Source organism: Pinus tabuliformis, chromosome 5_2 (genome assembly GCF_031772625.1).
Source record: "Pinus tabuliformis cultivar Carrire ecotype Pingquan chromosome 5_2, CPIR1, whole genome shotgun sequence".
NCBI lineage: Eukaryota > Viridiplantae > Streptophyta > Pinopsida > Pinales > Pinaceae > Pinus > Pinus tabuliformis.
The window spans coordinates 1,028,512,718-1,028,540,026 of record NC_142306.1 but is presented as its reverse complement, the minus strand read 5'-3'; the positions used below and the strand labels follow the sequence as shown (position 1 = coordinate 1,028,540,026).

Genomic DNA, 27,309 nt, shown 5'->3' with positions numbered 1-27,309 from the left:
GGTTTCTTAACTGAAGGCATGTCATGAATCAATCATATTGACAGTATCTACTTTTGACACTAGTGAGAAGAATGCACATAAGCACACCCTGGTCAGACTAAGGGAAAATGTAAGCGTTTAAGAGAAGAACTCATACAGAAGGGTAACAACAAATGCAAAGGTATTTCCGTCTGAAAGCTTTTTTGTTACACATAAAATAAACTGTTACAGAGAGACAAGAAACCTTAGTCTAACTGTAGACAGAGAATCATTGGTTCAAAGGCATAATGCCTGAGCAGTGGCAATTTGCAAAATTATTATTTATTTGCATAAACATAACTTCCAGCAGTATGAGGTGAATCTTAATTATTTGATGATCATCGTTCATTAATAGAAATTTCTGGGCAATAGAAGAGAGCAAGCAATTTTTTATTTTAAAGAAACAGAAAGGGTAGATATACACCTGCAATTTTATAGAGTGACAAAAAAGGGACAAAGATGTATAGTAGGGAGAGACTTTTTCATTTTTTCTGTATGATTATTGAAGTGAATATATATATATATATTTTTTTTCTAAGTTAAGACTACTGCTATATTAAGAAAAGAAAATATTTACAAAGGTTTACATCTCGCGAGGAGGCCGAAGCCAGTCCTCAAGCTGAAGAAGCTTTGACCAATTCAAAAAGACACAGACCATTGTAGTTCCTGGACGTCATACAGTCTGGACTCAAGCTGACAAAAACTTCATATCTTCTGGCTGGACAGAGCCAGTCTACATCATGAACCATTAAGCAAAAATGACAAACTGCTGAGTCCTGAGACTTGCAGCAATGGCCTAACCGAGCCCTAGGACTGAGTTGGGCGCGAAAAAGGACCCAAAGACACAAGACGATTTGCATAACCATGACAGAAAGAAAACACAAAACAGAGCACCCGAGTATTAGACTGGCTGGTCGAAGGAGGCCTCCTGCTTTCCTTTGTCTGGGCTTGGCGAGTCAAGCCAAATCACCATCTCGTCCTCGTTCTGAACCGGCGCTCCATGTTCTGGCGGATCCCGTGCACTGAAGACCTCCATCTCCGTGTTTGTAGTGGGTGGCGGCAAGACCTCTTGCACAGAGGCAGCGTAACCAGAGTGGCCTTGTATCGGAGCACAGGAGCTGAAGGCTGCCATCTCCACGTTGGGGTTAGGCGGCAACAGGACTTCTTGTAAAACTTGCTGGGCCTGAGCAGGTGGAAATGTAGCATCCGCGTGTCGCCGAGTTCGATACACAAGGCGACTTGGGAATCTGAATCTGAAGGTCTGGTAGGTGCCCTGAGGCAGAAGACATTCCTGCTCCGAACTGGGAGACGAGGGTGGCTCTGCAGCAATTGGCTCAATTGGGTATAGATCTTCCAGAACCACGCGAGTACCTGACCTTCCTCCACGCCTAGGAACCCCACGACTGCGCGGCATGGCGTGTAACAGTAACACTGCCAAACACTCAGTAATCCCTTGCGAATTTGCAGACAATGAGCCCTCTCTCCGTGCTCCTAAAGCAACATAGGGTCGGTTCTGCAACATAACTAGCATTTCAAAGACAATATAACACATAACCTGCACTCGCAACACGGGGGAACGGCCTTGGGCCTTCCCTCCCTTTCGCATCAGAGCCTGAGCAGCCATGCTCGGCTTCAATGCTGCGTCCCTCCTCCTTTTTCGCCAACCAAGAGCAATAACTCGATGCATTAACTGTCTGATCGTTGTACAGGGCTTCTTGTACAGACATCGGCGCTTCATCCTGCCTCCAGGTGTCATGGCGCATGCCATGTTTAAGGGCTAGTAAAGACACCCGCATCCGGGTGAAGTGAATATATATATTAACTTCGATAATCATACAGAAAAATTGAAAAAGACTAATATATTATATAAATATCTTGCAGAGACTTTTTCAAGTCTTCAAAGAAGGGGCAAAAAAACAAAAATCTTTTATAAATCTTCACTTTGATTGAAAAAGTTTCAATTTCAGAAATAGAAAATTAACCCTTATATGAGACTGAATGCAGATCATTTACTCTTGATCAGAGTAAAACAAAATTGAATTATAATGACAAAAACTGATGGTGAATATTTACTCAAGTCGTTGAATTTTCCAAGACAGATTGAATCAGAGAAGGTTTTAACTCAATGGATTGTTGTCGAAGTAATTGGGGAATTGCACTGATTCACAAACTTGGCAATTCTACCCCTGTTAGGGTCATGAGACAGCTAGATGTAGTTCTTACATGATTCTGACGTTGTGGAGAAGTTACGTAAGAGAAATTTTTAGTTTATGTTTTTGTTGTAATTCTTGATTGTTAAGAGCGGCTATTGAGAATTAGTCATGATTGAATAAGGTAGTTAGGTTGTACCGGTAGCACAACTACAGGGCAAATGAATTAAAAGGGGATCAATCCCATTGTATCGAATGCCTGTATTTAAATAAAAGAACATAGTTTGACTTAGTCCATTTTTGTTATGTTTTCTCTTTCTTGTTTGCTTAATGTTTAACATAGTGATGTGCGATGCTGCACTAGGGTTCCTTTGCTTGTAGATGCTACTGTTGAGTATAGTAGTTTTGGAACGCAAGTGCGTGAATCTCCATGATATCTTTTTGGAGGAAAGTGGGAGATCTTCAGGTTTTATTGTTGGTGTGATGCTAGCTTGTTTGGAAGCTTCAAGGATTCACTTGTAGAGCCTGGTGGGATACCTTGCTTGGTCATTAGGATTTGGTTTACTTTCGGGAGTCCTTGCTTGGGATGAACCAAAAGGACTTGTGAGTTGTACCAGTTGGGGATTAACTGAGGTTTTGTAGTTTATCTTGATTATTGTGATAATTTTGAATGTACCATTGCTGTCCTGAATTTGTGATTGCAAATTTGTTTTTTCTCATATATTGAGCAAGTTTTATGGCTGTTTTAGTACATTGATTATTTATTAGGACAGCAAGGCCAAATGCTATGTTGTTTTAGCATGCTTAATGAAACTTTCAGATCTGATTTGTTACTGTTATATGCTTTAATTGAAGTAAGTTTGAGATGTGTGCATCGAGTTAGATCTTGCTCTTAGGGCTCCTGAAGTGATCTATGCTTGAAGTCTTTGCAGTGTCTACATTCTCGAGTTTGCTGAGAAGTAGAGTTGAGCATATTTGAAGATTCTTGCAAGGCTGCTGAGGAAATTAGTTTCAGCACTAAGGCTAAAAACTCTATGAAGTAGATCTGTGGCCTCATAGTGATAGAAGTAAGGTGGAAATTGTAGACAAGGCAGATTTTTGAAATTTCTATATAGTGTTAATGTTATTTAGTGGCATATTTTGTATTCCTGCAACAGAATCATGTTTTTGTTAGGAGTTTGGGCTTGTATGTTATGCTTATAAACGACAACAGTTCATGATGTTGATTTTTCGAGTGCAAGTTATACAAGCACTTTTTTCTGAAACTTGATAATTACTTCCAATGATGTAGGTGTTTATTTAGCACTTCAATGTATAAGCAATTACACATTCAGAAATTCAACCATAAAGACAATGAAGCAGTAGAGATCACAATGTACAAGAGAGACACTATGTTTACCCTGGGCAAACCCACTTGGGGGAAAAACCCAGCAACCTTCTTCTTAGAGAAATATTAAGTTCAACAGGAGATACATTAAAGTCAAGGTCAAGGTCACACTAACTGGCAAGATGCTTTCCACAAGACAACCACAAGATGCCAAGTCCAACCTCCTTCTCATGTCCACAAGGATCCTTCTTGAGCAGCTTGGTCAAGTTTAGCAAGACTGTCACCAAAAAGCCCTTACAATCTGCCTTAGCCACCTTGGTCAAGGGACCTGCAACATAGGTCTGATGTTCAGTCTTAATGGCAGGGAGTTTCGGCCCTTTTCGACAGATAGTAGTCACTGAAGTTTTGGCTTCTTTGTACAGCAAGTAACCACAGATATCCCACCCTTTTTCACAGAGAATTCATCACAGAAGACTCAGTCCTTTCCACGGATATTTCGGCTCCTTTCCACAGAGAATTCACCACAGGGAACTCGGCTCTTCTCACAGAGATTATACCTCATATTCTTTGTCCTACCCTTTTCTTTCTTTCAGTTTCTGGTCATCCGTATTTCTCCTTATTAGCTTCTTTGCTTGCCTCAGAGAGATATATGACAGAAGACTCAGCCCTTTCCACAGATATTTCGGCTCCTTTCCACAGAGAATTCACCACAGGGAACTTGGCTCTTCTCACAGAGATTATACCTCAGATTCTTCGTCCTACCCTTTTCTTTCTTTCAGCTTCTGGTCATCCGTATTTCTCCTTATTAGCTTCTTTGCTTGCCTCAGAGAGATATATGACAGAGGATATGAATTGGTGTGTAGAAGAGTTCGAATGCATCTTATTTATAGTGATCCAATGGGTTGAATGGGTGCCTTTGAGTGCTGGGCCAGACTTGATCACTAGGGAGGCCAACTTGACATCTTGTGGTGTCTACATCCAGATTTAAAAATTCAATTTCTTGCTTTTGAAAAAGGCCATGAAGAACATGCCTTGACAAATCTGTAAATAATTTTTTTTTTCTCATAAGCATGAGGAACATGCTAAAGACAATTTTCTCTTGTCACAAATATAATTTATATTTTATCTTTACAAGTGCAAATTGTACATTATGAAGACCGACCATGAGATATGATCCTCCCGCCGAAAATGCAACCCTGCTCTTCTACAGGGTAGGGCATAAGGTTCCAAATGGTTATAATGCTATATATAAAGAAAGGAATTTTAAGGTGAGAGCCCTAATATCAAGCATGTCATTCTCTGAGTGAAATTTCTATAGATTTATGGAAATTTTTCCATCTAGGTAGTCTTCCTTCGTTTAAAACTTTAACCATGTGAATCACTTTTCATTATTTCATCTTTTTATTGTGATAGGATAAGAAAGGAAAAACTCAGCGTGAATTAGAAGTTAGGACCAGGCATCTCTTTTGTCTTGATACCATTTAAAAGGCTGGTCTGTTTTCTGTGGTCATGTCAGAATTGCCCAATGTATTGGCGCCATGGATTCTGTTTAAACAATACCGTTTTGTGAATAGAAAGTACGATGGCCTAGGTTTCATTTTTTACCAAGCATCAACAAAACATGGAACAAGTGAGCAATATACATAACATCCATTACACAATACAACAGTATTGTTAAGGAGAACCCTCTTGGGGAAGGGACTCTAGTGTATCTCCAGTCTATCTAAGAGTTTCCTGAGCTGCAAATGCTTATGACTGTAAATCTTTGTGACCTTTTGGATTCCAGATCTACAATACCATGTTTTACAATGTGTGACACTCTTTTCTCTAGTGAATTTCTTCCTTTGCTGTGATCCCTCATTCAGCTTTCCCAGTTAATTGCTGAACGTTGAACCTGGCTAACCTCTACTCTATCCCATTATCTGCCTTCTTTTGGGCTATATCCATGAGCTAGTTACAGCTGTTCATCTTCCTTTTGTGCCCTTCATTTACACAACGGTTCTACTTCCTTTTGGTAATTAATTCCAATTGTCTAGTCAACAATTTCCTGGTCTACTGTTCCACATAAACGTTCCTTCTCACTGACACGTCGAATTGCAGAATACATTTGACAAGGCATCCTGCCAATCCTTAAATCAACTTCGTTTCTTTGATGTAGATAGTTGTTCATCTCGTCTTTAGCATATATGCACTAGTCAACACAATGAGTCAATTTCCTTCCTCGTCGATCTTCTCTTGGTCGGATTTTCCTTAATCTGTCAACTTGATCCAATTGACTTCCTTAGTGGATTTTACCTTTACCGTATTTTAATTAGATCCATTTTGGATCAGAGGCACACTCCCACATTTGCCCGGATTTTCCTTAATCTGTCAACTTCATCCAATTAACTTCCTTAGTGGATTTTACCTTTACCGTATTTTAATTAGATCCATTTTTGGATCAGAGGCACACTCCCACATTTGCCTTCGGGTTTTTCTACCATGTTAAAATCCCCATAGAAAAGGGAAGGACAGTCAAGGAGATTGTCAGTTAGTCCATTCTAAGACAGACTGTATCCTGGGGAAGATTAATTGCATATATGCTCAAGTATCTTATTGTCAACACAAAGAGTCATCCAGATGAATCTGGAGTTGTAACCCTACTGAGTGACAGTTTATGAGGATAAGCCGCATGCAAATGATTATGCCTCTTGTTGAAAAACCATTTCTGATCTACAGATAATTACTTGTGATATTATTTACCATTAGTTTAGTTTAGTCAATTTTCATCAAGCAATTATACATCAGAAATTCAACCAATAGCAGTGATAAGAAAGTAGAGATCGCAGTGCACAAAACAAGAGACACCAATATTTAGGTCAGAGACCAGGGCAAAACTCCAGAACCCAATCAAAACTTTCCTTAGAGAGATCCTTCAACAGTACATCAAGACAAGTGCCAAGTCAGCCCTCCACTGTGATAAGACAAGATGCCTTGATTCTGTTCACAAATAGATCTGCAAAGATATATGTACTTCAAGTCTCTAAGAGAGTTGAAGTTCTGCTTCTTTCTCAGCCTCAGACTTCGCATTCACAGAGATGATATTAGCCTTAGATTTCACATCCACAGAGATATTTCATGAGTCTCAGACTTCACATCAACAGAGCTATTGTGAATCTCAGATTTCACATAGACAGATATTGTAAGCCTCAGATTTCGCATAGACAGAGAGCTCAGATCTCGCATTACAGGAGCCTCAGATCTCACATTACAGGAGCTATATACCTCGTATTACAGGAGTCATAAACATCACACTGTTTCAGAGATATAGAAGCTATAAACTTTGCATATATTATAGAAATGAATAACCTTCAAATCTCTCATAGATTACAGAGACAAAGAGCCTTAGATCCTTTGCATATCACAGACATCAGGAGCCTCAGAACCTTCCTATGGAGCAGAGATCATTGATCTAAGTTGAGTGCCTTTGAGGAGGATCCATATGGGATATATATAGCCTTTTGATCAAGCGAATGTGTGTCTCTAGAAGGGATAGAAGGGCCGACTTGACCATCTAGAAGGGACAACTTAGCACTTGTGGAGCCACTTGAAATAAAAATATTATTTTTCTTCTTTACAAAAATACATTTTGACCAAATCAAAAGAATGAAGAACATGCTAGCAACAATAATAATTTTATTCTTCTCAAGTACAATGATGGTTATGAACTATGAAGAATGACGATAGCTACACATTCTTCAACACCTCCACCTTCCTCATGACTTGAGGTTAAGAAAATACAATTGAGCCAGATGCAGTTCCAAGCTGATTGCAGCTCAAACTTGAAACATTTGACTTCTTGTAAACATCAAATATTGAGTTCTGATATTGTAATCCTCGCTCTTCTCTGACATTCCATCTTAAGACTTCAATTGTTGGCAACTATTCTATCTTAAGAAGAGTTTTTGCGGTAGAAATCACATAGGAGAAAATTTTGCTGATGTGTTTCAAACCAGCTAGCGTGGTTCATCATTAGGACCAGATGAAGATGCAGATCATGGCACTATAATGGCTAGTTTATGAAAATAATATTTAAATAATAATTATTAAGATCAAATAATATTCTTATAACGGCTAGTTTAAGAATAATAATATTATAATTTATAATAATTATTAAGATAAAAAATATTAATTAAGAAAAGATCGCAAAACATAAACATTAATAAGAAACAAACCATCAAAGTCAAACAAAGACAGGGAACAGAGTCAAAAATTAGGAGTAAAGATCCTAAAACAAAAATAATAATTACTGGAGACTAAAATCAAACCAAAGCAATCAAAGAGGGAGGGTAAAAATTTGAAGGATGAAAAAATCGATCAAAAGAATATTAACATTAAATGCAAATACCTATATAGAATTAAAAACAAAACAATTCATAAATAGAAACATCAAACCCTAAAAACAAAGTAATTCGCAAACAGAAACAACTAGGATGACAGGACAGGGACCCAACTTCTGCTAATATTCCAACCATCATCTCTATTTAAATTATTGGGCCTTTTTTCAATTTCTAGGGCCTCCCTGAATTTACGATGCTGGAAATGACTAACCTTGGCAACGACGTGGGCCTCCTCAATGCAGACGTGATGCCAAAGCAGAGGAGTGGGTCCTGCCATGCTTGATGGTTTGTTTCTTGTCCTGATGATGAACCACACTAACTGGTTCGAAACGGGTCGGCAAAATTTTTTCCTATGTGATTTCTACCGAAAAGACTCTTCTTAATGTAATATGGATCACAAAAGCTTGAATTCAGAAACTATTCTATCATCATCAACAATCTAATCAATACGGGCCACATATCTTGACAATGTTTTTCCATTTCTGATCAGGAAGCTATCTAGTGTAGCTGCTGTCCTTTTGGGCCTGCTTAAAATTCCATTGGAGTATCCAGTTCAGGCTTCCTTTGGAACTCAGATTGCTGATTACTTTGAGAGGCTGCCGGTGCGGGTCCCTCACCAACTTGATTGCCCCATGGGATGTTGATACAAAAACTGTATTCATGAGAGTCTGAGAAGCTTTGGGGATCTACTTTTGGGGTCGGGATTTGATGGGATGAGCTTTAGTGAGCTCTTCTTGGTGTTGAATTCGACCCATTTGTCTATATCAACCAGTGGTTAAAGCTTGGGAGGTGGGATGGGCTTGGGCCCTAGATTAGATATCTATTTTCCAAATTTTCACATGCCCATTGTCTAAGCACAACTTCTGGGGGATTCTACCAATAAAATAAGCAATCAAAGTATGGTTTCTAATATCCAGCATAATCTACTCAATAATATAGCAGTCTAACACAACAGGCTCTCGAGTCTTTACTTGTTGTATAACTTTGTCAAATTTGTTTACATCAACCAGTGGCTAAAGCATGGGAGGTGGGAGGGCTTGGGCTTTAGATATCTACTTTCGGAATTTTCATATGCCCTTTGCTTAAGCACAAATTATGTGGGATTCTACCAACAATATAAGTAATCAAAGTATGGTTTCCAATATCCAGCATAACCTACTCAACAATAAAGCAGTCTAAGACAACAGGCTCTGGAGTCTCTCCTTGTATAACTTTGTCACAAACTTTCTGGCTTGCTTCCTGGGCAGTGTCAGCTTGTGAGACCGGTTCAATATTTATATGATTGCCCGTGTTACTAAAACCGGAAAAGCTGTATGAGTCTCAAAGGGCACAAACCAGGATGTAAGGTCAGTACAAAATGTGAGGCAATTTAATGAAGTTTATGCAAGTCGATGCTAAGGAATCCAAGGACAATACCAACCTAACCTTTCCCCAAGATGATTTTTATGCATATAGGCTTTTGTTGTTCATCTTTCACGTCTCTTTTTAACCTTGACTACTACCATTATTTAACAATTATTGGGCACAAGGGTGCAACATATTTTTTCAATATTCAAATATGGTAAAAATAAGCATTCTAAAAAGTTAAAAACTAGTGTTGCAGTAATGGTTTATTGCTGAATGATTACCATGATTGCATTTCTGAAAAAGTTCAAGAATGTTGCATGATCTCTGTTTCTTGCTTTCAGGTTAAATTGTCCAAAAGCTGCAATGCGTAGTCTGCGGCTGGCACGCAAGCATGCTAGCCATGAGCATGAAAGGCTAGTATATGAAGGGTGGATTTTGTATGACACTGGTCATCGTGAAGAGGCATTAAAGAAGGCAGAAGAATCTATTGCTATTCAAAGATCATTTGAGGCATATTTTTTAAAAGCTTATGCTCTGGCGGACACAAGCCTAGACCCTGCATCCTCTGCTAATGTTATAGTGCTTCTTGAAGATGCTCTGAAATGCCCCTCTGATGGGCTTCGTAAAGGACAAGTAAGTCTAAATGCATTCTTGAAACTATTTGTGAGATGAATATTGGAATTTTTGGACTCAAACAATAAGTTACCATTGTATTATGAATATTGGAATTTTAGGACTCAAACGATAAGTTATTTATCAATTATATTTCATCATGCTTGATGCTGACATGCAGGCCTTGAACAACCTAGGCAGTGTTTATGTGGATTGTGGTAAGTTGGATCTGGCTGCAGATTGTTATGTCAGTGCTCTCAATATTCGTCATACAAGGGCTCATCAGGGATTGGCAAGGGTATTTTATCTTAAGAATGATAGGAAATCTGCATATGAAGAAATGACAAAGCTCATTGAAAAGGCCAGGAACAATGCATCTGCTTATGAAAAGCGTTCGGAGTATTGTGAACGTGATATGGCAAAGGCTGACCTGAGTATGGCAACACAATTAGATCCACTTAGAACGTACCCATACAGATATAGAGCTGCAGGCAAGTTATATAGCTATCTTCTGCTTTTCTGTCTATTAGTTTTCTATTCCCTAGCTGTTCTTTTACTCATATTGTTCAGTTATTGACTATATGTCAACAATAGGTCATAAAGTTAACAGTTGCAGAGACTACCACCTATTCATGATCTCTGTTACTTCCATGTTAAGACTATTTTAATGCAAACCAGGTATAGGTTTCACGTAAGGGTCAATATGCCCTCTACATTAGAGTCAATTCACCCACACAACTAAAAATAACCAATGTATGGAGCAGATTGTAGGGTATATGGTTCCCATAATAGTTGGCCATTTTGGCAAAAAGGGGAAGTCAGATCAGACTTGTAGCTTAGTTATTAGGTGATGAATTAATTAGGTATGGCTTACCACCATTCTTTTATGACTTAGAACAGGATGCCTTTTGAGCTATTTCTCAGGTCCAGTTGGATTTAGTGTCATGCCAGCAATGAAAGTACTGCCAGGGTCTAAAGATGCATGGACCTCGAATATTATCTAACTTTTTAACTATTCATCCTATTTTAAAGTAACCCCATTCAGGTTATTAAAGAACTGAGACTGAAACCTATTCTTCACTGAATTTCTGGATTTTTGCTACTATAGATGGCCACAATGAGAGTACATATATTTGAATGCATTTAATTTTGGAAGTAATGACAGGGATAATTTTTTGTGGAAGTAATAATAATTGTAGAAAATCCATGAAATTCTGCAACTGCTAATATGAACAATTTAAAACTAATTTCTCTTCATATAGACACAGATTTTTTCTACTTATTTTGCAGCGGAATAGGAACATAAATAAATACACAATCACACAATTCAACTTCACACTATTTTTTTTCTAGGGAACCCAACTGGGAAAACCCTCTGCTTGATTGAGAATTTTATTGATAGAAGAATGAGCAATAGATCTCTTACAAAAACAATCTTGTTTTAATAGAAACCAATCTGGTTTTCTTGGCTTGTATTAAGCTGAAACCCCTGCAAGACTCTGATCACTGCTTCCTAAATAGCCTCTACCATTCTGTGCACAAGCTTCTCTTGCACACGCTTCCTCTCACAAGCTCACACACAAACACAAATCTGTGTTCTCTACTGCCTTGTCTCACCAAGTTGTGTTCACAAGACAATGAATAATTCTGTGCCTTCGTCCTCCTTGTAAGCTTTTCAAATAGGCTAAATCTGGCAAGTTATATTTTAGGAAATTGATTTTGTGATTGATTGATTTAACTGAGTTGAACTGACTCATGCAACTCGTCTCATCTAAATTCTAGAACTTGAGATTGTTACTGTTAGGTATGTTCTATGCTGAGAGCAATTTACTTCAATTTTTCACAGTAACTCAATATCAATTCCAGATTAGCAATCACTTTTAGCATGATAGTAAAATGGCGTCAGCCAGGGACAAACCCCAATGTGGGGAAACCCTTGATCAATTCTTCTTATGTTCTTCAATAGTTCAGCAGAGAGAGAGAGAGAGAGATAGTACATTTACAACATAAGTCAACCCTTTGACTTATCTAAATAAGAGCATAGATCATCTCTAAGTAGATGATACATGAGGTAGCTGAACTTAGTTGAAGACAAGCTGCTTCAACTGATTCTCCCAGGTGACTCCATCACCATGCATTGTGCTGCACCTTGTCATCATGCTGCACCTCACTGTGCAGCACCATGCTGCACCCGTCATCACTATGTTGGATCTCATTACCATGCGGCACACATCATACTGCTGCACCTTATGCTGCACCTTCCGGTACTGCAACATCTTGTTGTACCTTATCGTTTGCTGCACTTACCAGTGATGCCTCATCCTGTAACTTACTGTGCCCATCATGCTGCATCTCATTGTAGCATTTAATATCACTGTACTATATTAACAAGTGCTGCACACAACTTTGGCATGATGCCCATCATTGTGCTGTAGCATTTTACATCATGCTGCCCCTTATCGCAATGCTGTCACTGCCCATATTGATGCACCATGATTGCTTGCTGTCGCACGCAAGCACCATGTCCTTGTCCCATCTTTGCTGCACCATGTGAGCTTGCTGTCCCATCTTCCTTTGCTGCACCATGTGAGCTTGCTGTCCCATGTTCCTTTGCTGCCAACACTCCATACAAATCCTGTTGTTTGTCACTTTATTCCTGCTGTAATTTCGGGGACTGGTTAGGGCACACAACATTCCCTAACCGTCCTGAAATCTTTGCCCAGAATTGCCCTTATGAAATGTGGCCTATGCTAGTAAGGCTTCTCTCCACTCGTACTGCTGTTCTGGGCACTGTACAGCCCCAAACACTTCCACGCTGTCCCTGTTTTGAAGTGGTTAGGCCTGCGGCTTACCACAGTCCTTGCTGTCACTTACAACCCTCTTCAAAACAAAGTTCCTTACCTTGTTTGCTGCCCAGCAGACCTACGTTTAGCCCTGAATGCACTCGACCTTCTTCCTGTAGCAACCAACCCTCAAAACTGATCCTAGAAGGCTCCACGCTGCCTTCTTTTCCTCGCTGGAATGTTGCTTTAACTGCGGCCTAGTCTCAACGGCAAGGTCCCTTTACTCGGCCTATCACAAGAGAGAACAGACCTCAAAACATCCATGGCTCGACCTCCTTAATCTCCTCTAAATCACGCTGTCCCAGAATCTCCTTTAGGACAGCACTTAGGCCTCTTCTCCATCACTGCGTTAGCAGTTAGGGCATCTGTTCTAGGTCATGCGTAGATTATGCTAGGACTCCTTCCCTACTGCGTCTAGGGCTTCTAGAGACCAGGACAGCGAGTAGCCCTCCTTCTTGACTGCGTCTAGGGCTCATACTAGGGCTCCTTACCTTCTGCGTTTAGGGCTTCTGCTCTTAGATTTCTCTTCCACTGAAACCCAGAATAAGTGGAGAGAAATCAAGAGTGAAGTGTGTGTAGAAGAGTGAATTGGATGATTTTTAGATCAATCCTACACCTCTCGATGAGAGGGATCTAAGAAAAACATCAGCTGCCATAAATAAGACGAGCCACATGGAGTTTGGCCCTAGTTGCCTATTTTAACACTCCCTCTCAACTAGGGAGAACTCCATCTGCCAATTTGTACTATCTCTATCATCAGTGCTCCGCACTGCTCTGCTGAACCATGAAGAAGAAGAATTGATTGAGAATGTCTCATACCATTCTCTACTGACCCGAAGTCAGTTCCATATGAAGAGAGTGTGTCATACCACTCTTACTGATCTCAGATCAGTTCCAAGAGAGTGAGTTGTGTCACTCTTACTGACCCGAAGTCAGTTCCAATTGATCCCAGATCAATATCAAAAGAGAGTGTCTCAAACCACTCATACCGATCCCAGATTAGTTTCATTGATCCCAGATCAATGGAGGTCATCCTAGCATAGGAAGTACGGTAGATATAACGATGCGTCCATTGATAGTACTACTATGGTCCCTAACTTCATTTCCTTGCTCATTGGCCAGATGAGAGGTACTTCCTATGAGTCCTAGACTGCATGGGTAGGATGCCTCGACAGGAGAACCACTCATCCTGTCCATAAGTCGCCACGGGGTATCACAGGGGAAGGCTGAACCATTCACTCTGTACACAGCGATGCGTGAGGAGGGTGAGTCACCCTATGGTCACTTGTTGCTCCAAGAAGTACCCCAAGCCCCCCGGAGCTCCCAGAGCTCAATGCATGCATCATGCAGGACCCTCATAAGAGTGTCTCTCAACGACTCCAAGTCGTTCTTGGAAAGTCACAAATTTGACCTGTCCTTGGGCTTTTGACAGAATCTCGGTGACTTGCACATCAGTCCCAGTGCAATGGAGCCTTCTCACTCATCAATGTGATAAGGTAGTATCTGATGGCTATATGTTGGAGCGATCATAGAATACGGATTCCTCAACAATCGAACCCCCCCTTGGTTGACATGGAAGATCACGGTGGTATCCATCATGTGTACAAACAACTCACTTAAGAGCTTCCACAACCAGGGAACTTCACACGAGATCATACTCATAGCTATGTATTCGGTCTCAACGGTGCTCAAAGCAAACGTCTTCTGCCTCTTGCTTATCCAGGATATTGAAGCAGAACCCAAAAAGAACTAGCACTTAGAAGTACTCTTGCGATCCTCCACACTGCCTGCTCAGTCAACATTCAAATAATCATTCAGCTTCACATTTTCGGCAGTGTATCTCAATCCATGAGAGATTGTGCCTTGAAGATATCTCAGAAGATTCTTGGCACCAATCCAGTGAGGCTCAACCATATATGAGCTCATCATGCTAACTGCAAAACATATGTCCGGATGGAAGTTCACCAAGAACATCAATGCGAATGAGTTTATGAAACTTAGAGGCATTTCCCAAATCTGGTCCGACATTACTACCACATAACTTCTGAAAGTTAGGCTCCATCGAGGTAGTCACGGGCTTGTAGTTTATCATTCCAAAAATCTGGAATCCAGTTCCCTCTTACTTTTGCAAATGAGAGGGTCTGCATCTGTCAAAAAGAGGTCGTCCTCAGAAGGTGCCGGTATAAGAGGTCTATCATCCACAACCTTCAAGCAATGGTTTGGATCGGCTTCACTCCTAGTGAATCTCAGCTTCATCAGATAGCTATCAGTCCTCTCATACTATGCTCGGGGTGTTTTGCTTCAAGCCATAGAGGGCTTTCTTCCACTTGCATACATGAGATTCCTGATCAAGAAACTCAAACCCCTCGAGTTGTTCCAAACCTGTGGACCTGCTACATGAGGGGAATGGTCCCCTTGTAAGATTTTCCTTCAGTACATCTCAAACATGTACCTTCATGCTCTTCTTGAATTCAAGCATCCCTGTCACCATCTGACTCACATCGGGTAGGGCCCCATAAGTAGATCTCTGGTGCTATAGATGAGATGTGTCGACTGACATGGACCCCAATGGACCATCCTGCAACTTGATACAGATTGCCAATCCTGAACCCATGAGTAAAAGCATCTTTGAAAATTCCATTTTCAAACACATACCTTTCCATCAATGAATACCACCATCTAACCTTTGACTTCCATTGCTGAAATGGACACTAGGTTCTTCTTGCGATCAGGTACATAAAAGAGATTCTTGTAAATGAATCGAGTTACCCTCATTTAATTGAGGGGTAACATTCCCTACACACTTTCCAGGATAGGTGGCATTGACTCCAAGTATAATTCCACGATTGTTTCCATCTCTACCAAATTAGAGAGCACCCTTCTATCCGATGAAGTGCCTTGAAGCACTACAATCAATAAGCCAGATTCCCAAAGAGTCTGAAGGAGAGGGCCAATACAAGATAACGCTTCTTATCTTATTAGAAACGACATTTGATTCTTCATACCTGGGGTTCCTTGCTTTCTTTGAAGAGTCGGTTGTTTCCTTGATGACCTGTATTCCTTGTCATTCCTCCGATCATTGAAGATGCCCCTGGAATGATTGTTATCATCATCAAGTGATGTGTCCCTACCAATCAGACATTTCTTTGCATAATGGCCGAACTTATTACAAACAAGGCATTTGCCTTTCCTTCTATCCTTAGATCCGGACTTCCCATTGAAGTGATCTTTAGGTAGGCCATCAGAAGCTTCCGCTGCACCACTATGATAATATTCTCTGCTTCGACTTCACCCTTGGTAAATTTGAAGAGGGATGAGGAATCCATTGATCCTTTTGTCCTTTCCCAACTGTCTTCGGTGATTGCTCTTTCACTCTTGCTTGGGCTTTGTCTTCACCTCAACTCCGATACCATGTTAATTTTAGGTATGTTCTATGCTGAGAGCAATTTATTTCAATTTTTCACATTAACTCAATATCAATTCCAGATAAGCAATCACATTTAGCGTGATAGTAAAATGCAGATAGAACATAAACATAAATCACAAAAGACAAGCCAAGACAAGACACAAGATGTGGCGTCAGCCAGGGACAAACCCCAATGTGGGGAAACCCTTGATCAATTTTTCTTATGTTCTTCAATAGTTCAGCATAAAGAGAGAGAGATAGTACATTTACAACAGAAGTCAACATTTTGACTTATCTAAATAAGAGCATAGATCATCTCTAAGTAGAGGATACATGAGGTAGCTGAACTCAGTTGAAGACATGCTGCTTCAACTGATTCTCCCAGGTGACTCCATCACCATGCATTGTGCTGACCTCGTCATCATGCTGCACTTCACTGTGCTGCACCATGCTGCAGCCATCATCACTATGTTGGACCTCATTACCACGCGGCACACATCATACTGCTGCACCTTCCGGTACTGCAACATCTTGTTGTACCTTGTTGTCTTGCTGCACTTACCAGTGCTGTCTCATCCTGTACCTTACTGTGCCCATCATGCATCTCATTGTAGCATTTAATATCACTGTACTATATTAACAAGTGCTGCACACAACTTTGTCCTGATGCCCATCATTGTGCTGTAGCATTTCACATCATGCTGCCCCTTATCACAATGCTGTCACTGCTCATATTGACACACCATGATTGCTTGCTGTCCCATGCAAGCACCATGTCCTTGTTGTCCCATCTTTGCTTGCTGCACTTACCAGTGCACTGCTGCCTCATCCTGTACCTTACTGTGCCCATCATGCTGCATCTCATTGTAGCATTTAATATCACTGTACTATATTAACAAGTGCTGCACACAACTTTGTCATGATGCCCATCATTGTCCTGTAGCATTTCACATCATGCTGCCCCTTGTCACAATGCTGTCACTGCTCATATTGATGCACCATGATTGCTTGCTGTCCCAAGCAAGCACCATGTCCTTGTTGTCCCATCTTTGCTGCCAACACACCATACAAACGCTGCTGTTTGTCACTTTATTACTGCTGTAATTTTGGGGACTGGTTAGGGCACACAACAGTCCCTAACCATCCTCAAATCTTGGCCCAGAATTGCCCTTATGAAATGTGGTCTATGCTAGTAAGGCTTCTTTCCACTCGTGCTGCTGTTCTGGGCACTGTACCCCAAACATGTCCACGCTGTCCCTGTTTTGAAGTGGTTAGGTCTGCGGCCTACCACAGTCCTTGCTGTCCCCTACAGCCCTCTTCAAAACAGAGTTCCTTACCTTGTTTTTTGCCCAACAGACCTACGTTTAGCCCTGAACACACTCGGCCTTCTTGCTGTAGCAACCAACCCTCAAAACTGATCCTAGAAGGCTCCACGCTGCCTTCTTTTCCTCACTGGAATGCTGTCTTAACTGCGGCCTAGTCACAATGGAAAGGTCCCTTTACTCAGCCTGTTACAAGAGAGAACAGACCTCAAAACATCCATGGCTTGGCCTCCTTAATCTCCTCTACATCACGCTGTCCCAGAATCTCCTTCAGGGCAGCACTTAGGCCTCTCCTCCATCACTGCGTTAGGAGTTATGGCATCTCTTCTAGGTCATGCGTAGATCGTGCTGGGACTCCTTCCCTACTGTGTCAAGGGCTTCTAGAGACCAGGGCAGCGAGTAGCCCTTCTTCTTGACTGCGTCTAGGGCTCACACTAGGGCTCCTTACCTTCTGCGTTTAGGGCTTCCTCTCTTAGATTTCTCATCCACTAAAACCCAGAACAAGTGGAGAGAAATCAAGAGTGAAGTGTGTGTAGAAATGACTATCAAGTTATCTCCTTTTATACTAAAACGTTGAGCACATGTGGGGGGTAATTTGATTGCTGGCCGACCTTGACGAATTGTCTTATAACATAAATAAATTCACAACTCCATGAATACATATTGGAATTGGATGATCTTTAGATCAATCTTACACTTCTCGATGAGAGGGATGCAAGAAAAATATCAGCTGCCATAAATAAGATGACCCACATGGAGTTTGGCCCTAGTTGCCAATTTTAACAGAGATTCAGTCACTTGTCGCACTAGAAGACAAAAAACTCGGCCTTCCACTTCAGCGCTTTAATTAATTGTTTCATAACTCATCCTAACTTTTAGGAACTCATCTTAAATTATAGGAACTCGTCCTAATTTGTAGGGACTTATCCTAAATTTTAGGAATTTGTTCTAACTTATAAGCATTAGCTCCCAACTTATAGGAATTCGAGCATGCTAAGGAAGAGCTTGTTCAGGTCCTTTTGATTAAAGGCACAAATCAAGGAACCTTTCTCGTCACTGTTTTCAACAAGGCTGTCCTTGTAAATGAGAAAAACCCTCTGTACATGGCTCTGTTGTCCAAACTTGCGGTTGTATATGAAGTTTTCCTTGTCTTTTCACTAGCGTTTCGTGCAACTTATATTTACCAGGAGTGTCCATTTAGATTGCAAATTTTAGGTGAGGGACATTGGCACCATATGCTTCTATATTAACCTACTTTGGCTTCTGTGAGGCTCGTAGGTGTAAGTGTGCTTTATGGATGGTCATTCAATCCAATTGCACAGTTATCTTGACATCTTCCTGCAGGGTTATTTTGCAGGTTATATCATATCTATATATAGTCAATTTAAGCTGAATTAATAGATAACAATAATAACAGTAACAATAATTAATGATATTATCAAAGTGGTTGCTACTTTAAGGCATACATGTCCTTTACAGACCTTTTCTCTTAGATGGATGCTATTCACTGCTACAGCATTTCTCCCAGTTGTATTGCCAGATGCTGTGTGTTTCTTTGCTTGTGATTTAACGCTTTAGCCTAGATCCTGGGGTTTGTCTTCGGTTATTCGCTTCTAGATTCTCCTTCAAGTCTTGCCATTTCACGCGTGCGGTCACACACATTCTAGTGTGAACTCATGTCAAAATTGACATGATATTGGGAGTTTTCAGGTCATTTGCTATTTTGGGACCTGTGTACAATGTAGACTCAGTGATATAAAACTTTTAATTTATTTTTAGGGCGTGCAACACAAACTTATTTCAAGTAATTGCACCAAAAGTAGCAAGGTGCATCTACAGCCCAGTATGATAGAGATGTCATGTTTGTCGCATGGGGTAATGCTTACATGTTGCCAAAAAAAATATAATACTCGTAACAGATAATATTAAAACTTGTATGTTAGCAGAATATGGATGGAAACGTACAGCCCAGTGTGATAGAGATGTCATGTTTGTCGCATGGGGTAATGCTTACATGTTGCCTAAAAAAATATAATACTTGTAACAGATAATATTAAAACTTGTATGTTAGCAGAATATGGATGGAAACGAAAATGAGAATCCTCTCTATATAAAACAAAGAAATCTGATATGTACACCTAATACAAAATCTGCTCTATAGTGACATTCCCAGTTTTACATGTAAATATAATATCATAGATATGATATTTACATAGAAATATTGTTATCCCTCTCTTCCTCTCTGCATAGATCCATCTTAAATGATCAAAAAATTTGAACTCAAGAAATTTAATCTCTCGGAGCTGATGCGGTGTGGAGATGGATATATGTATGCTAAATTGGCACAATACTGGCACGTCATACAACGAAATATGAAATATATTGATTGTTCATCTGCATGACCAATTGCATTGTATTAACTATTTGTTGAATAATTAGAGTTGATACTTTGCTATATCCTCCAATCAAACAAAGAAGATATCTTCTAAGCATTGTATTAACTATTTGTTGAATAATTAGAGTTGATACTTTGCCATATCCTCCAATCAAACAAAGAAGATGTCTTCTAAGCATTGTATTAACTATTTGTTGAATAATTAGAGTTGATACTTTGCCATATCCTCCAATCGAACAAAGAAGATACCTTCTAATACTAAGGCTATTTGCAAACTAAAAATATTTAAGCCTCAAATATCGTTAAAACAGAAATGCACGATAATCAGAAAGTTAGTAAACGTTTTCAATTCTGCTGTGTCTTTAAAAATGAAAAAAATGGTGTATAAAGGCATTGCCCATTGAAATTTAAATAATATTAAAAAAATCAGTCCGAGTAGTGTTTTTGATGTTATATCTGAACGAAAATTGAAAGAAACATGTACGTCGCATTCTCGAGTTATCAATATTGTGTGTTCTTAAAAAAATTCTCAGTATATATCAAATTAAAAAGCGTCAAGCAACATTAATTACTCATATTAATGCTCTTATACTCATGTGAATACTTATATATTTAATTAATAAATAATTAAATACAATTCAGCAGGCGATGATAGCCTGCTGACATTTAATTATAGTGGTCGATGAATAGTTTTGTTTATTCGAAAATAAGTCCATCGTAAACACCCCCAAGGTTCCTGCAGAGTTCTTGTTCAAATCTACTAGTTGTTTTGCTGAGCTCTGGTGTACAATTTCAAGAATCCACACTGCAAAAATTCTCAACGATTTTCCACCTGCTCGAACTCCATGTCTAAAATTGAAATATTTGTGTAGCATCGCATCTTCCCTGGGCCTCCACAGTCCTTGATACAGTTAACCATGGTTTCACGTTGAAAAAAACTTGCTAAAACTCGGTAGGGTGAAGCTTTGAGCTAATTTCTCAACACAGCTAGGGATTGGAAGTGGAGTTCATTCAGTAACAGTCTTGTCATAATGTCTGTTAATATTATATTTTCCTAGGATATGCTACTTAACTACTTTAATCATGTGGTAATTTCAATTCCGATTTGTCCGCTCTTTTTATTTCATCACTTACATTTATTTGTTGTAGATGCAGTATTAATGGATGATCACAGAGAAAATGAAGCAATTGCAGAACTTTCAAAGGCGATAGCATTTAAGCCTGATTTGCAATTGCTGCACTTACGAGCAGCATTCCACGAGTCCTTAGGAGAGATGGAAGCTGCTATCCGCGATTGCCGGGCAGCACTTTCTGTAGATCCAAATCATGCGGATACCGTTGAACTTTATAATAGGGTTTCTGGTCGGAAATAAGCTGTCTTCTGTCAGGGCCGGACCGAACTCTGGTCGTCTCGCAAACTTCCAGGGTTTGAGAGGACCAGTTCTGGTATATCACTAATCTCCATGTTGTGCGGGACGGTGGAATATCTACATCTTTCATTGCATGCTGGAATCTCTTTACCGTTGTTTCTCTCAAATTCACAAAAGACGGTGTACGTTGGCTGATTCCAGTATTTTCCTGAACATGAGGAATTTGCGAATGGTGAGTTGTTTCGATCAGATCTCCCATACTGCTGTTCGATTGTATAATTACGCGAGATTCAATCTTCATAGTGGTACCTTGCGAAGCTGCTGCATTGTTATCAAAAGTAATTTATTGAATTAATTCACTAGGCTACAATGTGCTTTCTGCTTCTGCTATTGTTAGCATGGCACAAAGTGCAAAATCTAAAGACCAGCAAAGGCTTTCATGGATAGCCATCTGGAGCCCTCATCATGTATCATGTACAGGTTAATCTGTGGAACAGTATAATGTATGTATGGCGGGCCTTGGGCTGCCTTACAAATAAAATCATCTTCAACTCAGTTGCTGAATTTATTCCAATTTTTTAATGGACAAAGCAATTGTTTTCCATGAAGCTTTGATGTGTATAAACTCAAGTAAAATGGTTAAAGCAGCAGTCCGGAGTTGCTTTATTTAACCATTCGTTCTATTTATCTGGTAACCTCTTGGTTGCTCAAAATATTAGTGAAATTTCATTCGAAATTCAACATATATTTCTGACACATTTACTGAAAGTTGCTCACTTGATTGCACCTAGAAATACCAGTGTGATGTTTATGTGGGTTAATACTTGTAACATCAAAATGAAGAACAAAATGGGATCTATTAAGAAAAAAAATATTGACAATTAATTATCGGAAGTTGTTGTCAAGTTAAACATTAGACCTACATTAGAGTTCCATTAAAAGTAAAAAAACATACAAAATATAAATACAGCTCAATTTTAAAGTTTTATATTCAAATATTTGTTATTGCAATTGTCTTCTTAATAAAATTATAATTTCCGAGGAAAAAATTTCAGAATATGTATATCATATTAACAATTTAAAATAATTATGACTCATATTTTTAATTATGATATTTTTAAATTTATATTTAAAATTAGTTAATATTCATTTTATTAACTGTTATTTTTTTTTGGGTATATATAGCCAATTAGATTAGATAATGCTGCATTAAAATTAATAAAAAATAGCATATTTATATAAGTATATAAATGGTTGATAAATGCCACCAAACATCAAATCAAATACTCGTTAATCATTAAATGTATTAATCATTAACATTTAGTTTCCAAAATAAAGCTCTACATCCGTCGTACTATATAAAAATCTATATATTCTTTTAATAAAATTATATATTATACATATGGTGCGTAAAAATGATTGTATTTTATGTGAAGAATAATTTGGTTATTTATGCACACAAATCTCTTTGAAGATTTAGCCTAGAATAATATAGAAAATAATACATTGAATGATAAAACGAATTTAATATACTAACAAAGTGAGAATGTGCTTTATTAATAAAAAGAAAATAACAAAGGAGTTCTAGCCTGTGAAGAATGGTAGCTCTCAAGGTTTGGTTTTGTTTTGTTTTTTTTTTTTTTTCAATTTTTTTTGACTAATTTTTAAAGTAGCACAGGGTGGTTAAGTCTTAGAGGACTTTAACATTGGACAATGAGAATTAAAAGAATAATGGAAATTAAAAGAGAGGTTGATGAGCTCATGAGGTCTCATGGAAGTTTAATATTGGACCAGGGAAATTAAAAGAAAAATAGAAAATAAAAGAAAAATAGAAATTAAAAGAGAGGTGGATGATTGAATAATGAGAATTAAAAGAATAATGGAAATTAAAAGAGAGGTTGATGAGCTCACGATAGTTAAGTCTCATGGAAGTAGTTTAATATTGGACCATGGAAATTAAATGAATAATAGAAATTAAAAGAGAAGTTGATGATTGAAGGACGATGATCATGGAAGTTTAACATTGGATAACGGTAATTAAAAGAGAGGTGGATGATGGAACAGATATACTCTCTCATCACCTTAAAACTTTTTTATTAAAAATTAAAGTTTAAATCATTCGTTATATTGCAATATTTTGTTTTTATTAATAAAATTATAAAATTATGTATTGTTTTTTTTTAAAATTTTTATTAGAAAATCAATTATTTTGAGAAAAAAATTACACCATGATAAATCATATTTGATGCTTAATAAATCATATTTGATGCTTAATAAAATCATAATTTTACATCTTTATATATAGAAATATTGTTATTTTTAATTTTATTAAAATATTTTATATGTATATTAGAACCATCTATATAATTACATTTTATATATAGAAATATTGTTATTTTTAATTTTATTAAAATATTTTATATGTATATTAGAACCATCTATATAATTACATAGAAACAAATACATTTAATTAATTAATGGAAAAAATATTATTAGCTTATATGCTTATTAATTAAATTTAAATATAAAATTCTAAAATAAATATAATAAAATAAATCTTATTTTATAGTTATTATTAGCGCATATATAATATAATAATAATAATAATAATAATATTTTTATTTTTAATTATATATTTATAAATAAAATTATAAGATTATATAATTTTAAAGTGTATATCATAAGTGTTTTTTTGAAAAAAAATGGTTTATAATTTTATTAATAAAAACAAAATTACAATATAATTTATGAAATTAAATTTACATTATGTTTTATGAAATTAAATTTACATTATGTTTTATTATTAATAAATGATCTTTCAATATCTTATCTATTTAAAATTTTAAATTGAATCTACAATATATTTTACTGATATTATTAATAAATAACATTTTAATATTTTACTGATATTATTAATAAATAACATTTTAATTATCTCATTTAATTCACAACTATATCTTCTGCCCATTATACTTATAGTATAATGTTGATTTATATTAAAAAGCATGATAAGATAATTTAGGTAATATATGTCCCATTTAATTTATATTAAAAAGCATAATAAAATAATTTAGGTAATATATCACATTTAAAAATAAAATACAAAATTATAAAATATGCTAAAAGAAAAATACCATGCCCACATATAATATTTTCCAATATTATTTTTAATAGATAATTGAAATTATAATGAAGAAAATAAATAGAAAAAGTGAATATATTCATATCACTATAAATTATTATAGTGATTATAATAATTATGTAAGATAAAAATATAAAATTAAAAATAAGAATATTTTTATATATTGAAATGTTAAATTTACGATAATATAAATAGTATAAATAGTATTAAAAGAACGAACAAAGATTTCCCTAGGATCAACACAACTTCAAAGCAAATCAACACAACTTCAAAGCTCTTCACATTACCGGAGGTGGAGAATGGAATTAAGACGCTGAAAACAAAAAAGGCAAAGGACTTGGTTGAACATGAAATTAAGACGCTGAAAACAAGAAAGGCAAAGAACTTGGTTGAACTTCAAGCCGAGTATCTAAAATGGCGGGTGGGGGGAATGAACGCTTTTGCACCACACATCATTCAACAAGGATTCCCAAGAGGCTGGACAACTAGCCTAGCAATACCCCTTTTTAAAAGTGGAGACATTAATAATCCATCCAACTATAGAACAATTATGATCAAAAGGCAAAGGACTTGGTTGAACATGGAATTAAGAAGCTGAAGACAAGAAAGGCAAAGAACTTGGTTGAACTTCAAGCAGAGTATCTAAAATGGGGGGTGGGGGGAATGAACGCTTTTGCACCACACATCATAGAATATTCAACATCATTCAACAAGGATTCCCAAGAGGCTGGACAACTAGCCTAGCAATACCCCTTTTTAAAAGTGGAGACATTAATAATCCATCCAACTATAGAATAATTATGATCAATCCTTTGTTTGCAAAGCTTTTCGGTAGCATGATAGAAAACATAATTAGTAAGTGGGTAGAAGTAAAAGAAAAGAGGGCAAGAGGACAAGCGGGTTTTAGGCCGAAGCATTCTACAGTGGATCATGGTATCACGTTGAGACACAATGTTGAAAAGGTTTGGGAGGACAAAGAAGAAGTATTTCGCTGCTTTGTCGACTTCGAAAAAGCATTTGACATAGTGCCTAGAGATAAGTTGTGGTGGAGAATGGAAAAACTTGAAATTCCTGTGCATTCTAGAGATGTTGTCCATAGACTTTATGAATAAGTGAAAGTCAAAATTAGAACCTCAGCAAGTATTTCGGAAAGCTTTAGAAATGACCTTGGAGTCAAGCAAGGTTTCTCTTTATCCCCTACTCTTTTTGGTTTATATATTGAGAAATTGGAAGAGTGGCTAAATCTGCAAGGTGGAGATGGCGTTCAGTTGGGGGAGTTTGTGATAAAGCTTCTTTTATATGCTGATGATATTGTATTCATTTCTAAATCTGCCCATGGATTGCAAATGCACTTATATGCCCTTGAGCATTTTTGTAGCGCAGTGGGGATGCAAGTCAATACTAACAAGACCAAAATAATGATTTTCTCTAATAAAAGGAAGTAGAGCCAACATACTTTCTTCTTTGAAGACAACATTCTTGAAGAAGTAAATGAGTACAAGTACCTCAGGATTCATTTCAACAACAAACTCAATTGGGAGGACTGCAGAAAGAAGAGAATTTTAAGAGGGTGGAAAGCATTACATGCTTTTCAAAACAGATGTAGAGAGATAGAGTTATGGGATTGGAAACGATTAAAGTGGTTTTTGGACACCTAATTTGTCCAGTGATGCTATATGGGTGTGAACTGTGGGCTAGCAACACCCCCGCCTCAAAATGGGAACAAATTGAGAAAATTCAAAAATGCTTGATCATGAGCAAGTTCAAAATAAAAAGTTCAGTACCTTATAAGATAATGTTGAGTGAAATAGGAACAAATCCCATTGAAGCAATTGCTATGGTGTAGCTAATAAGATATCTAAAAATAATTGAGCAAATGAGAGTAGGTAGATGACCTAATGTTATCTTCAATGAAGATATCTAAAAATAATTGAGCAAATGAGAGTAGGTAGATGACCTAATGTTATCTTCAATGAAGGCATGAGTGAAAGAAAGAAAACATGGATGAAACAAAACTACACATGGATGTAAAAATGAAATATCTACCTCAATCCTTCTCCCACAAATAGCAAGGAGCTAAATGATTTTTTTATGGAGAAGTTTTGTAAAAAGGTATGGGGAAAATAATTGGGTAGAAAGAAGAAGTACTACATTAAGGAATTCAACCCTACGTGTGATCTACAACAAAAAGAGTTCATTGGAGTTAGCATTTGGTGGAGGGAAAATGTTCTTATTGCTCAATTAAGGACCAAATGTTCTTATTGCTCAATTAAGGACCAACTCGCATAATTATCTACAACAAAAAGAGTTCATTGGAGCTAGCATTTGGTGGAGGGAAAAGGTTCTTATTGCTCAATTAAGGACCAACTCGCATAACTTCGGTGTAAAATAGGACAGTGAAAAAGGCCTAAAGAAGCTTGGGAAGAACGAGTGTGTAGATTTTGCATGTCTGGGGCTGTGGAATCGAAAAAACATTTTGATGTGGAATCGGAGAAACAATTCATTTTGGAATGTGACACATTCAAAGACATCGGAGAAAGTTAAGAGAACATGTTAGCATCAGTTTCTTGGCATTGTCTTTTTAGCGAGGGGAATGTTAGAAGGTTGGGCCAGCTCATCATCAATTTGAATCGGAAAAGGATTGAATAGTTGTGGAATCAGAAAAACATTTCATTTTGGAATGTGATGCATTCAAAGACATCGGAGAAAGTTATGAAAACATGTTAGCATCAGTTTCTTGGCATTGTCTTTTTAGCGAGGGGATTGTTAGAAGGTTGGGCCAACTCATCATCAATTTGAATGGAAAAAGAATTGAATTGCCAAAAGCGAAAAACAGGGAACTAATGGTCTCATAGACTATTTTTAGTTTCGTGGACCTTAAAATATCATTTCATAAATAGTATTAAAAAGGAAGAACAAAGATTCATGTTAACTCTCAATTTATTGAGTATTAAGATGGATTAAATATCTCAAGGTGTAAACCTTTGCTCAAGTTTTG

At 37.6% G+C, this 27,309-nt stretch overlaps 1 protein-coding gene across 3 annotated transcripts in view; it reads left to right on the top strand.

Moving 5' to 3' along the window:
* ETO1 (tetratricopeptide repeat (TPR)-containing protein) overlaps nt 1-21,925 on the top strand; it is a 44,294-nt gene extending 22,369 nt beyond the window's left edge. For 2 of the 3 annotated variants that reach the window (XM_089437363.1, XM_089437365.1), the window contains exons 3-5: nt 9,563-9,854; nt 10,015-10,324; nt 20,949-21,925. In XM_089437363.1, coding sequence (XP_089293489.1) covers nt 9,563-9,854; nt 10,015-10,324; nt 20,949-21,172 — 826 coding nt within the window. In that variant the 3' untranslated portion in view covers nt 21,173-21,925. The remainder of the gene's footprint in view (nt 1-9,562; nt 9,855-10,014; nt 10,325-20,948) is intronic. The other variant, XM_089437364.1, reaches the window with a different exon arrangement.
* Nucleotides 21,926-27,309: the final 5,384 nt, after the last annotated feature.